General features: G+C 44.4%; 1 protein-coding gene across 6 annotated transcripts in view; it reads right to left on the minus strand.

Moving 5' to 3' along the window:
* Positions 1–16,452, minus strand: part of pds5 (cohesin associated factor B pds5) — a 74,478-nt gene that overhangs the window by 51,671 nt on the left and 6,355 nt on the right. For all 6 annotated transcript variants that reach the window (XR_008613635.1, XM_055073650.1, XM_050184094.2 and 3 more), the window contains exons 4-9: positions 16,057–16,241; positions 9,995–10,121; positions 5,972–6,052; positions 5,752–5,892; positions 2,123–2,238; positions 78–172 (exon numbers count right to left, since the gene is read on the minus strand). Coding sequence is in view for 5 of the 6 variants with exons in the window: in XM_055073650.1 (XP_054929625.1) it covers positions 78–172; positions 2,123–2,238; positions 5,752–5,892; positions 5,972–6,052; positions 9,995–10,121; positions 16,057–16,241 (745 nt within the window). In the remaining variant the exon portion in view is untranslated. The remainder of the gene's footprint in view (positions 1–77; positions 173–2,122; positions 2,239–5,751; positions 5,893–5,971; positions 6,053–9,994; positions 10,122–16,056; positions 16,242–16,452) is intronic.

Raw genomic sequence — 16,452 nt, forward strand, 5'->3', positions numbered from 1 at the left:
AAGCTTTGGCGTAAATGTGAAGGAGAATTATCCTAAGCTCTCTCCTGGGTCTGGTTAAAAAGAGGAGCCCCACCCACCTGTGATGTCGTTCCGCAGCTTGGGATGGTTCAGCAGGAAATGCATCGAATACTGGACGCACCGCATTCGCACATGCTCGCTAATGTCATTGAACCTGAGAAAGAGAAAGGAGAAAAAAAAAAATGTGTATGTTAGGTGGCCTTGAAAGAATGCCTGAAAGGCATTTAAGGTAAAGTCAGCATTATAATTTTATAAAACACGAATTCTGCTAAAACATGATGATTTCTGCCTAGTTTGTACTTGGAATCATGAAAAATTCGGACTTCTAAAAAAGCAATCGGGGATATTTGTGGTACAGCCGCTTGCCCCATAGACTTAGTACTGTATAATGAGATCTGAAGTTTTAGATGTTGTACAGTACATTACTCTATTTTGCGGACTGTGCCTCTGCACAATGGTGAGTATCAAGTGAGTCGTCACAATGACCAAGAAGAGAACCATCGAGCTTTGTTGTTCGGAATCACTGAACAACTCAAAATGGTACAAATGGCTTCTTCACTGTTCCTGCCCACATGGGTTGTGATAATGCGAGGGAAGTACCTGAAAAAAGCTATGGTGAAAATGGCAGTGATCATTTGGCTGGCGGGCACCAAAGACTGTTCGAAATTACCAAGCACTGCGTATTTTCCTCAGGCACCGACTGCGTTTATACTGAGGACCTGACATTGGTTGACGTCAAGAGTCACTTAATCCCAACCAGGCATAGAGGTTTGTACGAACCCAAATGCCTGCCAGCCACTTGCGCAATAACCCTGCTGAAGCCCGCAGCCAAATCTAAATAACAGGTCAGGGTTCGTACAGGTCGCTGAGACCGAAATTCAAGGATATTTAAGGTCTTTCACAGCCCTATCATAGCTCTTTAAAGGGTGCAAAGAGGCATCCCAAGTAGTAATTTTTTACTATAACAACGTTTTCAAAACACTATAGCTAAGCTAAGAGGTAAAATCTGCACTTAACTTTGTCAAATTGAAATTGGACTTTTTATGCAAATAAGTACAGTGGCTGACATTTTTTTGCATGGAAGGGGCCTTAAAACTTTTTGCATTATCTCACAACAGGGATAAAGAACCGAACTGCATGACAAAAGTCATTTAAAAAACAATTTTTGAGCCTGCAACCAAAGATACGCTTTGCTGCCATGTCAATGATGTCTTTACATCGACGGTATGACACAAAGCCTGCAAAGCTTTCATGTCCACTCCGCTGCGGCGGCTGATAGCGTAGTGGGATGATCTTGCACTTGTTGTAGATTAACTTCAAAGATAAAGCAAGAGGGCCACATATATATATATATAAGTGTGAGCCGCCACATGCGCTTTTGTGCAGCGCACCCAATGTGGCAGGATTTCACCGAATCGCCAGTCTCGCATGCCTTTCTCCAGACTCCCTTCCACTATTCTGAAACACAAGTCTGACAGCGCCGACGGAGAAAGGATGGAAGGGAGACGGGAGAAAGCGGGAGAGGGTGTGACTGCGACGAAATCATGCTATGTGGGTTCAAGAAATTCAAGGGTTTTCAAGGGAAAAAAGAATTACAGGACTTCCAAGGGCTTTGAAAACATACTTTTCGATTTCAAGGGTTTTCAAGGACCTGCGTGCACTCTGATAGGTTGGCAACTGAAATGAACATTGCGTTGGTTCCGCATACCATTCCAGACTGCAATTCTGAATTCCAGGCTTTGAACATATGCCAGGCGGAAATCAAGCTTTCCTCATAGATCTCTCGCATACCTTTAACTTTTGGATATGAGAGTACATCAATGTTTTGTTCAATGTCAAGGTACAACTATGTGACACAGCAAGGCAAACCTATGCGAGGGTCATAACAGTGTACTCAAGCACAGCAATACTACTATACAATACATTATTGTGCATAAGAGAATGCTTATAAGACAGCTGTCTTCTACAGCATTAAAATCTCATTCAAGTATGTTAGCCAGGCAAACACAACCTTAACAGAAACGGTGAGACTTTTGAGCATGCAGCCCGAATTTAGGTGCTCAGTCCACAAGTTAAACCCAACATTTTGTCCAGGAGGACTCACCTGCCAAGAAAGCAGTTCCATAGAGGCGGGTTGTGCGAAGCCAGGTCCGAGTTTTTGTCTGAGAACATGCGGGCGAGGAGCTTTGTCACGCTCAGCCGCTCCTTCTCATCGTTGCACTGCATAAAGGACAAACCCAAAAGTGCACCATCTAGTAGTTGAAATGCCAACAGAGTGCAGCAGAAGTATGTAGTCGTCCAGCTCACTAGGGCCATTGGCTATTTGTGCCTTAAACTTGCAAAAATAACGAGCCTAGATAGTGATTTTTCTGGACCAGTTCAGGCTAATGCAAGCATTTTCTACTGTTTCCCGATGGCTTCGCGGTGTTCGTCGCTTGCTCATAGCTACAGCATTCGCCAAGCTGGCAATAATGTGGCATGAGCATGCTGAGTAAGACACTTGAACACTAACTGATGAAAGCTAGCTTCTTTTGCCTTGGCTAATAATTTAACCATTTCAGGATCAATGACGTAAATATACGTCGCCACAAACAATTCCAAAATGGTCGCTGCCGTATATTTACGGCTTCGTCTGTATGTTTAAAAAGTGCGCCAATTTCCTAACTTTTTCTTGCCTGGAATGTTCCGCCACTATGCGGGAATAGAGAGAATTATTTTATCACACCTCTTTCTCTAGGCTTTCATTGCATGGTTCGTTTGCTCCAGCGCGTCTACTACTGCTCGTGCATTGGCGCGCACGCGGCGGCTAGTTTGGATTTTGTTCCACAGGCAGTTTGAGCTCTTTGCGCCCGCAAACCTGATGGCTATCTCGTTACTAATCGCTCAAAGGGTGACTGCCTGTTACTCACTCATTTATTGCTCACAGGGGTGCGCATACGAAGGGTGCCGCCGTGCACGCGTTTCCTTTTTTGGAGACTCGCGAAAACTAATCGCCTCTGGTTGACGATAAGATGAAGGATTAATGGAAGTTTGTCAAACGTTTTGCTTTTCTGATGGGCACACAACCACAGCTTTCTTCAGTGTGCTCACCTACACAGTTTGAATACGCTATGGATGTAAATATTAGTGTAAGAGGAGGAACATTTGATACTAGCGCAATATTGTCGTGTGTGCATTTTTTTAAGCCTTTGAACTATGTGTATAACAATGCATCAATTTTTAAATTCTTATAAGTTAATTTCCTATTTTTATTGTTGTTATTCATGAATAAACAGTACATATACACCAATGCAAAATATTTTTTTTTTGAATTAGGTCCCCCTGAAGACTAAATCTGCAAATAAAAAAAATCGACCCTGGGCGGTCGCATATGGCGAAAAAGATCGACCCTGAAAGGGTTAAGGAATGGACGTAATTTGTCTAAATTGTATGCATGTGTGTGGATGTGATGGGGGGTTAAAGCTTGAAATTATCAACTTCCCAGGGAACCACAAGTGCAAAAGTTATTAAGCACAAGGTGTCAAGATAGCAACACAGATTTTCCTCACAAGATAATGTGGGCAAATGCAAAACTTAGTACAGTCCAAGTGTATCTTTGCATATACTGATGAGCTGAGACACAGAGCTGAAAGCAAGAAGAGGCACAACTTTTGGACAAAGCTTACCACGTGGGGCAGCACATGCTAGTGCTTACAGCCATACACAATAAATAGATTCAAATCTGAATAATTCGAACTCGAAGGGGCCCGAAAATTTGTTCTAATTAAAAGAAGAATTTGTTTTTGAAGTATTTGTGCACCATAGCACGATGCACGAATGGACCGAGTCATGAAATATTGCAGCGCGCAAGCACACAGCGAGTGAGGACCACGAAACTACCCACGCCGGCTAACGCTCGCTTCCCGATAACGGCAGAAAACAAAACTTCAAGGAGCAAGCTGGTGCCGCCGGCGCAGAGGCACGCGCGCAGAGATCGTCAAAGGTGAGTGAGTTGAGAGGGAGGGCGAGGGGAGTGTAGTTGGGAGGAAGAGCGGGAGGGAAGCGGATTTGCTTTTCTGCCAGCTTAATGGATGGTGCCAATTACCTCTGCCACCGAAGCAGCAATGTTGCTGAGGCTGGACTGAGCCTCTGCCGCTGCTTCCCTCTGCGTGCTCATGTGCTTTTTCTTTCGTCTGCTGACAGACCGACGCTGTGTTTACGTTCTTCGTCCTGCATTCTTAACATGACTAACATCTTATCAAGAGGACGAAGTCGTTTCCACTGATCATAATCATGTTGGTGCGCTCCCTTCTGTTGTGGCGTCATTACATTCAAAAGACAAGGAGAATGAGGTACTGGGTGTCGCCTTCACATTCTTGTATTCAGGGTCTGTCTTGTGATACAGAATCAGATATGGCGCACTGTCTCCAATAACCTTTCCACTGGGACGTCTTGGTTAGGCACTGTAGGTTAGGTCATTGTAAAAGAACAAGCGCGAAAGACACCAACCAACCCAACCAAAACAAGCGAGAGCTGATGCGAGCAGACGATCGTACGAAACAGGCAGTCCAGCTGAACCAGACGTGAGTACGAATAGAGTGGTCAAGTGGGTCCACATGATACCAGTTTCCTACGCATACATCACTGTGGTCTCCTCCGCTTGCGGCTCACTTGCCGCAGTGGCGAGCCACGAAAAATCGGCCCAGGACCGATCCCTCCCGTGGCACGCGTTTTGCTGCTAGTGTGGCTAGGGCATTACGGTGCAACGCAGAAACGGCGACCTTTGTATTGAAAGGGGGTGAATTTTCTGCCACATTCTTTTTTTTTTCCCACACGGCATTAAGGGATTTCTCCTAAGCCTTTCCTCTATGGCGGGGTCAGAGCAATGCTGGTGGGAGGCGCTGCCGCATGATTTGGCACGCTGCTGAGAGCATCGTCGGAGCACGGTATGTTCGAATTAACTGTCACAAAAGCTTGTGCATTCAAATTATCGGGCATTTTCACCCATTGGAATACACATAACTTTGACGGGACCACAGTGCCAGTTCGAATAAACTGGAAGTTCGCATTAGGCATGTTCAAATTAACGAGATTCGACTGTAGTTGTTTCAGCACATGTGCAATTATGTGCTACAGAACTTACCCAATCCATGCAATGTTAAGAGGGGAACTAAAGGTACAGTGCTCCAGTCTGCTGCAAAATAAGTACACTGTTGTTCTGCTTTCCTCCGTACCCCTCTGAGCAGCGCCCCGGAATCTCTCTGTGCACACTAGCCAATCCCAACGAGGTGATATTAGCTACACATGCACAGAGAACCCAAAATCCATAAAACTGTTCTCAGTTATTCACCGTAAAAACAGTTGGACTGTCCTGCATCTAAAAGCAGAAAATGCATTGTTTAAATATAACATATGTAAACATATCACTGCACATTTCCTTGCACATTATATGACAATCTTGTTCATGTGTACCTACTAAGATGCAGTTGTGACAAATACCCGACCTAGTCTCCACCAAATCTATTATACTGGCTAACCGTTTAATCAAGCCGTAGCTGGTCATCAAATGCGTGCTGCTGTTTAGTGTATATTTAAGCTGCATTCCCACCAGGTACATACTAATGAGCTTCCAGTGTATTTCCTGTAAGACTGTGCATGAAGATCTCAGCAGAATTCTGCTCTATTATTGTTTTTTATGAATGTAATCTATTTAAAAGCAACACACGGATTGGGAAGAGTGGCCGTAATACTTACCTTGAGCTTGAACTCCAACTGCGGTAAGACAGCAATGAGCATACTGGGGCAGAGAATGTTGAGCTCGTAGATGAGCTCATACAGCTGAGGAGCCACAGAGCTGTTGGACGTCCGGCCCAGCACCAATGCATTGTTGAAGAACTGCAGTCACAAAGTGAACATGCACATACTTCATCGGCTGAACTGCAGCACCCACACTGATGAGGGCATGCAAACCTACCGACTGGATGTACGGCTCGATGGTGTTAAGTGTCCGCTTGAGCACGTCCTTCGCCAGGTTGTAGGCATTCTTGTTTTGTGTCTGCGTGAGTCACAGAAACAACAAAGAAAAGACATTCTGAAATCAAAATGAGAAGGAAAATAAGGCAAGAATACTACTGTTGTCATCAAGTGGTTTGTCAGACCTGTGAGGAATTCCAAAGACATCCTTCAAAAAATAAAGGGGGGGGGGGTGAGAGGGGGAGGGAGGGAAGGGGCGGAGTATGCAGTCTGAGAAAAAGGAAACAAGTGTGAAATTAAAAATCAAACTCCACTTTATTCAGCCAAAAGCCAGAAAACATGCAAATTCCTTTTTTTGCTTAGTTTTGCATTGTGGGTCAATTGATAAACTTTGTGAACAAGCGATTTGTATTTGCCTGATGCTTAGTCTAGAACACTGCATTGCTTTTGCATAATACACATGTACAGTATGGTCCGCTGTTAAAGGGAACACATAACAAATAATAAAGCCAATATTTTATTAAAAATATGTGGCTGACATGATCCATCAGACGGTCATATAAACATAAAATATTAAATTTAATTTAGTAAGACGGACATAAACTTATTGTGTAGGACTTTACGCTATATGCCAGCATAATTGAAGACAGAATACTAAGTCAGTGCTCCCTTTAACAGTGGACTGATCTGTACAATATTTCACACCACATTGCTGATAGTACTTGAACCTAGTCAGATACTTAAGGCAATAGTTAGGCATTAAGGGAAACCTCACAATTAGGCCCTTCCTATAGTCATTGGCTAAGCTAACATAGCGTTTCTAATAAACTGTTCTGATGCAATCCTGCATACTCATAGTCATATTGCCTTTCAATAATGTGTAGCATCTAGCATCTTTTGGGCTAATCCTCTTTCATTTTCATTAAAAAGGTTGGTAGAGTGACTGTAAGGTTTGTGAAACAGACTCTTGGCTTTGCAAAGCAGTACTGAAGATGCAAATGTAATAAGCAGTACCGCTAACTGGCTCCCGAGTTGTAAACGAATGTCTGGACTCACAGACCACAATCAGCTGGCGCACATAATGAGTGTAATTCAGGTCTTTTGCTATGGCTGCAACGTTACAAGAAGTTGTTCCTCGAGTGCACTGAATGATAAGTTATAAATAGAAAAGTAATCACTGCCCCTTTGTTACTTTGTAGCAAGACATCATTGCAAATTCTGTGATTGAATGACTGATTCATTCATCCCATGTAGTTTAACGTCCAAATGCACCACTGGGGGACAAGGGATGCTGCAGTTTTTATTCAGGATTCAGTCATTTCATCCGAGTTTCTTTAACCCCTTAAGTGCCATGACAAATTTAATTTTTATTAAATAAAGCTCTTATTAAAGTGTGGCATATTTCTAAAACCTGCATATTAGGTGCCATTTTCTTCTAAAACATATGATACCAGGAATGCCTACTACATATTTACTGGTCCTTTTGAAAAATATTGCAAAAGTTGTGTATCATTTATTTGTCAAAATTAAAAGAAACTGAAGATATACACATGTGCGAAAAGTTACAGAGACGTTTCACTTCGTGAATGCAGGTGATGCGCAAATGTATAGGTGCTATAGCGTACCCGACGCTATCAGCCCTCAGTGCACCTACACGCCTACACTGCCTGCATCGCTTATCGTATTCAAGATAAGGCTCGTGCGGTTGCGCCATACGTAGCAGGCGCCGGAGTAGAAGGCCCCGTTGGAAACATTTGCTTACTATATAAATTACGTAGCATGGTGTCAGCGTGCACAGGCGAACATTAACACTTTGCACTTGATGACTGCAGACAGTAGCTGTCAGAATGCTGGCGTAAGGTATCACGGTAGCAGCAGCGAGTGAAGTGAATTTCGTGCTGTCTATCGCTTCAACGCAAACTGAGAGGTGAGAACACAGCGCATGCAATGCTACGAGACGTTGGTCCACTTAGACTGTGCCCCAAAAGCAGATTGCTTTCAAGACAAAGTCTGCTGGACCACTTGCAACCGCGCCGTAGAACCGTATGGTGGTACTGCTGGCAGGGTAGTACCGTTAAGTACCACATGGTAGTACGGTAGTAAGGGGAGCGTTCTCACATTCTTCCCTCATGACAGCTAGCACTTTGAGACACTGTTGTTAAGATGCTGTGCCCAGAGGTGCAGCATCAGTGATCAGAGGGGGTGGCAGGCACTGCACGGGATTCCAAACACCTTGCATGAGGAAATGGCGCTCGAAGTTGGCTTCCGTGTACAGGTAAGGAGGAGCACCGCCATAACAGAGTGTAATATCGTGCTGCAAATGACCACCTCCCAATGTATGCTCGATATATTCCTGAATAATAAGTGGGGTTGGTTCTTCATAAATTTGTTCGTTATCCATTAAGAGAAAACATCTATGCAGTGCAATTTCTGGCATATGTGTCAGACTTTGTGTTCGAAGTGTTAGTTTAAAGAGTATAAAGGACGCTTAGCGTTTTTATCCTCAAATTTTTTCGTTGTCGTTGCCCATAGTGCTAACTAAATGTGCAGACGAAATTTGCAAACAAACCAGGGCCAGCACGGAGGCCCAGGTGCCTTCCTCGTTTGCTTGCTTAGCGGCTTCAGAAAAACTGCCAATTTCACGAGCTGGCCAGTTATGGAAGAGTTGACTGTTGGGCTAGTTGGTCGTCCATATTTGAAATAGTAGCTTAGCGCAAATAAAACCACGGACACAAGGAAGACAGACAAGGACAAACGCTACTCACAACTGTTTAATGGAAGGAAGGATAGCGCATATATATAATCCTCTTGTCACGCATGCGCTTACCAAGCAGAAGAGTAACCGGTACATGCACATCAAAGGCGGTTGCGCAAGAAGTTAAATTCGGCATCCAGTAATGTGATAGAAGGCTCACTCACACATCTATCTCTATTCTTCTTGATAAAGAAGGCCTCAAGAGCGAGCCTGGAAGAAGCGTTGCCGCTCCTGCCAAGAATAGTTGTCGCAGAAAATCGAGCGTTGCAGCCACACGCGGTAACATGAGCCACCAAATGTGCGCCCTTATCCTTTTTTTTCTTTAGTTTTTGCGCATGTTCCCTTAAACAGTCATTCACACAACGCTCAGTTTGACCAATGTAGAGCTGCCCACAAGGGTGCAAGGGGATTGCATAAACAACCCCTCTGGAGCACTCAACAAAGGGCTTCTCATGCCTCGTGCGGCAGCCCCGCCTGCTCTTACAGCAAACTCGAGAACACAGCTTCGAAAGCTTGTTGGGTGCAGAGAATACCAGAGGAATACCATGACGGTTAGCAACCTTTTTAAGGTTGTGTGACACCTTGTGTACGTAGGGAATAACCTCTGGTCTTACCTTCGGTCGTTTGACCTCTGCTCTCGCCCTTCGTGCTCCAAGCTTTACTTTTTGCAGAAGAGACTACTATAGCGTTGACGACTGTCAAAGGGAAACCATCTGCCAAAAGGCGTCCAACTTGGTTCGTAAAACTAGACCGCATTTGGTGTACGCACAATTTCCGCAAAGCCGATTCCAAGCAAAGACTACCAACTGTTCGCTTCACCACTTTAGAGTGTGCAGAATCATACAGCAGCAATTGCTTCATCATTTGGTGACGCACGATTTCCGCAAAGCCGATTCCAAGCAAAGACTACCAACTGCTTGCTTCACCACTTTAGAGTGTGCGGAATCGTACGGCAGCAATGAAGCAATGGCCAGTTATGCTTGCGCGTAAAACTGTGGGAAGTTCACATCGAGTTAACTCGTCCTTGGCACCGGAGGATGCTCATCGTGATGACGAGTTACCGTGTCATCGTCAGCTAAGGGGTCAATGTGCACATAAAATTAATTTTGCACACAAGCATTTTTACAATCTGCCCCCACCCAAATGTAGCTGCCAGGGCAAGGAATTGGACCCGCAACCTCACTAACGGCAACAGAATGCCATAGCAACAGAGCAACTGCGGCAGGCTGATTGCACTGATGCGGATAACCTGTGTAGGCAAAGTCTCACCTTGCAGGGCTCGATGATCTGCTTGAGCACAATGTCGAGTAGGCCTTGGGAGACCGTGTCAGCCTCAGTGATCAGAGGACACATCATGTCCAGCATGAAGTTTTTCACCTTGTTTGAGTGGTTGTCGCTGTGCACGCAGATAACAGAAATTTATCACTCAATGGTTCAAGACTTCAGGAAAACAGCTGGTCTATTTCTCAAATGAATGCCACACCACTTTCAGAAAGGCTTTGCTTTCTGCATTGGTGCAATGATTCGTGATGACTGAGCACAGTCACATTATCACAATACGGATGAGATTTGAGGGAACACCAAAGATTAGATAAAAAAAAAAAGAAAGAAAGATTGAAAAAGAAAAGAAATGGCATGGACGGTGCCTGCTCTTTACCATCGACGCTGACTATGTGCGGAGCAGTGATGGAGTCATGTGATGTACTGCCCTTCTGTCAGGCAGGCTGGCCTTACCATAACCCCCTTGCCGTAAAGTTGAGATAGCCTTTCTGCATTTTAGAGAAAAACTAGAAAGCAAAACTCTTCTATGCAATAAATGAAAGATTGCTGCAAAGCACAGGTCCACTATTAAACTGAGAACCTCACTGGTGCTCAGTACAACAGAACGTCACTAATTCATTAGTTACAGAGAAAAGAAAACACTCGATTCAATTCAACAGAAATTCTAGTGGAAAATAAAAAAAGGGGCCTTTACATATTATAACTGAGCCGTAATCAGTGCTGGAATACTACTTCGGTGTTCCTTTTAAAAAGAGTAGGCTAAACTATATAGTATCTTGATTTATATGTACTTAAGCTACTGATAGCATGCTAGATTCTTGTTATTAAATGCTACAAGACTCTTGAACATGTGCAGCACCATATATTTTTTGCCAAAAATTTGTAAGCATTAAATTTTGTTAACTTTCTTATATTCAACATTCGATTCAATATTCAGTTCTCTTTTCGTGATTCAATACAATACTTGATTCGAAATCTACTATTCAGTATTTGCACACCCCCAATAAAAATTTATGGGGTGTACAATATAAGAAAAAGCTGGATATTTCATAAACCTGGGCACGCAGTCTCAAATTTTGGTTTGCTATAACACCAGTGCAGTGGTAGACCAGTGCACCAGTGCAGTGGTACAACACCAACATTGGTGGTAGAAGTGCGGTTCGGTATGCGTGGTTCAGAATTTGGTTCGAAATTCTTTTTGCTGAAGCGACGTCCGACGCTGGATGCCTACGCCAGATTTTCTGTGACACGGGGCCCTTAACAAAAAGGAAGCAGGAAATCTAACAATGTTTCCCGTCCAATCCAGTCTGCATGTGCTTACGGTTATAAACTAAACTTTCAATAATTTGAGTGTAGTTAATTTAACTCTGACCAGGAATCCCGGCCAGCACTTACATATTTCTATGGAGCCAAACTACTATTACTTCTGTCCAGAAATTAGCCTTTGCCGGATAACTCAAACTTGGATGGTCAGCATGCACATGCCTGACCCCAATGGCGACTTCAGTGGTGACTCCAATACTGGCAGCATCTATACTGGCGGCACTTAGGGTACAGTAAATGTGCGAACACAAGTCATTTCCCATTGAAAACGCCTAATTTTGGCCGGCCCCAGGACTATTGTAAAGCAAGAACGGAAGCTCACAATTAATTATTACAGTACAGCCGACTCTCGTTACAACGAATACCGATAAACTGACAAAATATGTCCGTTTTATCTGAAATGCCTCACTTCCGAAAATTTGGTCGCGATGTGTAACAAATTTATTGCAAAGAGTGAGTGACAAACATCCAATGTAAAAAAAATAGAAAGAAAGAAAAGAAGAAGAAGAGTCGCAGTTTCACCCGAAAGGCGAAGCGTCAATTGCGATAGCAAATTAGTAGACAGCTATGCGAAGTAAGGATAGTAGTTTTATCAGCCGTATAAAGTTGTAACATTCGGCTAGTAACTGAATTAACAAGCACGGTGTCATGTGCGCGCAGGTAAACATGAATACATCTCGCTTGATGACTGCGGAAAGTTGCTGTCGAAACATTGGAGTGAGGAAGTGCGGCCGCAACAGCGAGCGAATTGACCTTCGCGTTGTCTCTCGCTTCAATGCAAACGAAACGTTAAAAGCACAGAGCATATGAAACTACTGGCACTGGGCGTACTTTGTCCACATTGTAGATCGCTTTTAAGATACGGCGCCTGCGCGGGCGCCCACTTTGTCCTTATTGCAGATCACTCCCATAAGCAGCAGCCACTGAAGTAAAACCGCCCTCCCCTATGCCTCGCTCGTGAAAGACAGCGCGCTTCCGCCCCGCCCCCCTCCCTCCCTCTCCCTCTCGCGCGCGCGATATTGAGCCGCGATCGTCCGCTGACCCTTGCAAAAGTCCGCTTTATATGCCCGATTTTGACAAAAATTGCCACTAATTTTGTCCACTGTAGCTGATAGTCCGTTGTAGTGCGGTCCATTAAAAGCAAAGTTCGTTGCATTCATAAAATAGGTAGAGCAAACTAAGGTTGAAATATGGTCCGTTATATCCAAAAGTCTGTTGCACGCTGGTCCGTTGTAACGTGCGTAGACTGTACTTACTCGATTCTAAGTGCGCCTTTTCCCCCAAGAATATTCGTCCTGAAGTTGCTTGTGCGGTACAATTCGGTATGAAACCAAAACCAAAACTGCATTCGCAGCAGCCTGCCATCAGAGCCAGCCTAGCCAGCGTCATTACTATTGCAAGATGGCGACCATGAAAGGTGACCACAGACTCTATCCTGGACATTCCGCCATTTTCTTCGAGGTGTGACGTAAGCATGATGTGTACAAAATAACGCTAATGCCCTCGTTTTGCTTTCATAACGTGATGCAAACCTGACGTTTTGCCTAAGAAATTGTGATGAAGGCAATGAATCTAGTGTTTTTGATCAAGCAATACAGTTTTCCTCCTCAGTAAATACAGTCGAACCTCGATATATCGAACAGCGCGGTGATCGCAAAATAGTTCGATATAGCCGGAATTCGATATATAAAATCACGTAGAAAACGCGTCAAAAACTAGCGCAAATCAATCAATGAACCAATCGTGGCGCAATAGATACTCACATGAAGCTTCAAACAAAGTATTTATTTTGTTCGCTGAAAGTACTGAAGCAGCGTAGCCTGCTTCATATTGGCAACCGCGTGCTTGACCACGGCGTCCTCAACATAGTCCAAACGGTCCACAAGGGACAGTCCAGTGCCTTCTATTGCGCCGCAGTAGCGGCGTACAACGGCCAAAGCAGCTACAGCCTCAGTTGCAGTCGGGAGCGGGGCAACATCAGCGCTTGCTGGATCAGCCTCGGCAGCGTCTTCGTTTGGCCGCTCAGCAGTCACTTCTGCTGCGATATCCACGTCTGTTAACTCCGCCACTGTTCCGGTGCTGTCGTCACCGCCAACGACGTCCGCAATGCACATGATGTGTGGCTCAGCACCGACAAAGCACTCCAACTGGCTCCCCGGCCGCCTCGATCACGCGCGCACGGCGGGGGCAAGCCATAGAATAAAGAACAACGGCAAGCCTCACCGTGCGCGCGTGATCGAGGCGGCCGTGCTCACCGCTAGCCGTGCTGGCTCCAAGCCGCCGCGTGTGTACGCCGCTACGTTCAAATGGCGCCCTCGGCGCAACCGATGTGGGCAGCTGTCGTACGCAGCAGTCTGGTACGCCGATCGCGCCGCCGCTATCTTCGAGAGTGTTGCGGGAAAGCTCGCCTCCTGTCAACAGAGCGCACTTGGTCTGGGGCGGCGGAGTTCGATATATCCATTTTACATCCGGCCCCGTTCGAAATAAAGAATTAAAAATGCATGCGATTTTCCATGTGATATAGAAATTGTTCGATATACGCAATAATTCGATATATCCGTGTTCGATATATCGAGGTTTGACTGTATAAAGCAGCTAGCTCAAAGTGAACGATTATTCAGTCAAGAACTTCTTTTGCTTCCATCAGTGTCGCACAAGCCATTGTCTGCTTCATTTAGACAGGACATGCGACTTCGAGAAGCGGAATGAGCTGCCGTGTATTGGCACCATCGCACTTGTTTTCTACCTTGAGACAGTACATGCGACTGACCAGCGGTGATGCGCACACATTCTAGGTCACATTATGGGTATCTCATTAAACGCAAATGACTCAGCCCGACTTGGCTGCCTGAGAAGTGGCTGAATATCACAGACAGTAATGCGCGCGTCACAAATAGTTGCTTGCATGGTGCAAGTGCCGGTGCTGACATCTTTCGTTCCCTTCGCTGCTTACCAGATTTGCACAATGAACCTTCAAGGCATTGCCTTGCGTAAATTTTTTAAAATAAATTATAAAGCTGCCGTAATCATAAGCTCTGATAATGTGAAAAAGTTTTAAATCTTGATTACAATATGAATGCAGCAGTGAAAAATGCGAGAAGCCTCAGAAGATATGTAATGTTCAAGCACTATTATTTCAAATAAATGTGTTAAAAAGAAAGGCAGACAAAAAAAAAAAAAATGCCAACACCACCCAAGAGCGATGCTAACGCTATGACCATGCCTTATGAACAAGATTTTCATGGCCCCAAAAGATGGGGAAAATGTGGCGATACACACCCTTCTCGGCCGCCATTGCCTACGGCTGCTCATGAGCACATTTCATGCGGCTTGTTGAACCACAAATTATGCCGCAATATTTCGGCAATGGTGGCCCAGCTCAACATCACGCAACGTCAAATTGATGTTTATGAAATGGCCCTTCCTGTGATCCTCCTCACGTGATATTCTTTCAGCCAATCGACAAGCTGACATCAACAAGCTGGTGGCTATTTTGGACTGCCATCACACATTCGTGAAATTGCAGATGCATTGCAAAAGCTTCTGCACACGACCATCCATTTCTTATTGAAGTGCTAACCTCGCTATATAGCTGCCAACAATCAGAAAAAAGTATTATTCTAGAAGTCTGAAGCTTCACATCACGTTTTGTCATCTTGACGAAAACTATTTATAAAACTCCCGCTTACTGGTGCGAACTTCAAAACATGTGACCTCTCAACAGCCAATCAGAGGGTCAACATGGCAAATTATGGTGGTCGTGCAGCTGCCATGCGTGTCGAGAATTGAGCCTAATGAAAGGGCGACAGAAAGAGTTCTTGCATAGCATGACAATGACATGCTGCTTCTCGTCCGACTACAAAGCACACTGGACAGTCAAGTTATTTTATATGTTAAGCTAGTGGCCACAAGTCGTGTTTTGTCTTCTAGGCGTACCAACAATTGTATGCATTGCAGGACAAACTAGATAAGTGATTATTTAAGGCGTGGTCACCCATTTCGTTTGCAATTGCTGCAGAGTCGTTTGAATGAATTCTGAACATCACATGCGCCACGGACTGTATGGGCAACAACACGTTGTGGTTCTTCATAGACAGTGATAAAGTGCTGTCTGAGAATGATGACGATGGACATTAGGCATTTTTTTTATGAATGTTGCCTACAGGCAACACAACAGAATTTTAGTTAGTTTTTTTTTTGCGAAGTTTCGGTACAGAGTATAAAGTTTCTGGCTAAATGTCTTCCGCCAACACTGAGTGACAGGAAACAAGCGTCATTTGTTGGTTTAGAGCAGGAACACAGGACAAGGTAGAGAAAGTTTGGCACGCGACTCTCCTTTTTTTGAAAGCACAATCAGTGGAGACAGAACTGAGTGGGGGCAAATATTGCCAAATGAATCAGTGGTGTATTTTGGCGTATTTCTTGCTTTTTGTACAATACAACTCGCCTGACAATTTGACCAATTTTGTCGATCCTGTCAGGGTCAAATTAAATGAAATCAACTGTATTTACACTGCCTGGGGCAGTATTCTCAGCCATCCACTTTTGGGTATACAATCACTCTTGCGAGATTTCTGACTAGCACCGCACACATTGACGTCTATTGTTGACAGCGTTCCTGGCAGCGTGCTATGCAAAAATTCTGTGAAAATGACTGTATCTCTGAAAGTGAACAACCAAGAATACCTCACCTGCCTATCAGTGGACAGTGAAAAGAGGATACTCACTTAACAATGGTGAAGATGAGTGAGAACAGTTGACAGAAGATGGTTTGGTTATCTTCGAGCTCGATGCATATGTTGAATGACTTGACCCATGCCAAGTTCTCCAGCAGATAAAAATAGCGTTTAAAAGTTGGATCCTTGGGATCTTCCAAGCCCCTCAGCTGTTCTATGAAGAATAAAAAGATGGTCTGCACCCCCCCCACCACAGCTTCCGTCAATCAAGGGGTTGCTGGTCACGACACGCATTCAATGGCAAGACAAAATACAGTGAAAGTGTCTTCATATGAGACTTCAATGCATCAGAAATGTATACGCCATACTTGTTGGGGCTCCATTTATTACCAGAACGTTTCAAAAGATATGCCATATTTGCTCGATTATAAGGCACAATTTTTAGAG

This window comes from Dermacentor andersoni, chromosome 4 (assembly GCF_023375885.2).
Source record: "Dermacentor andersoni chromosome 4, qqDerAnde1_hic_scaffold, whole genome shotgun sequence".
Classification (NCBI taxonomy): Eukaryota; Metazoa; Arthropoda; class Arachnida; order Ixodida; family Ixodidae; genus Dermacentor; species Dermacentor andersoni.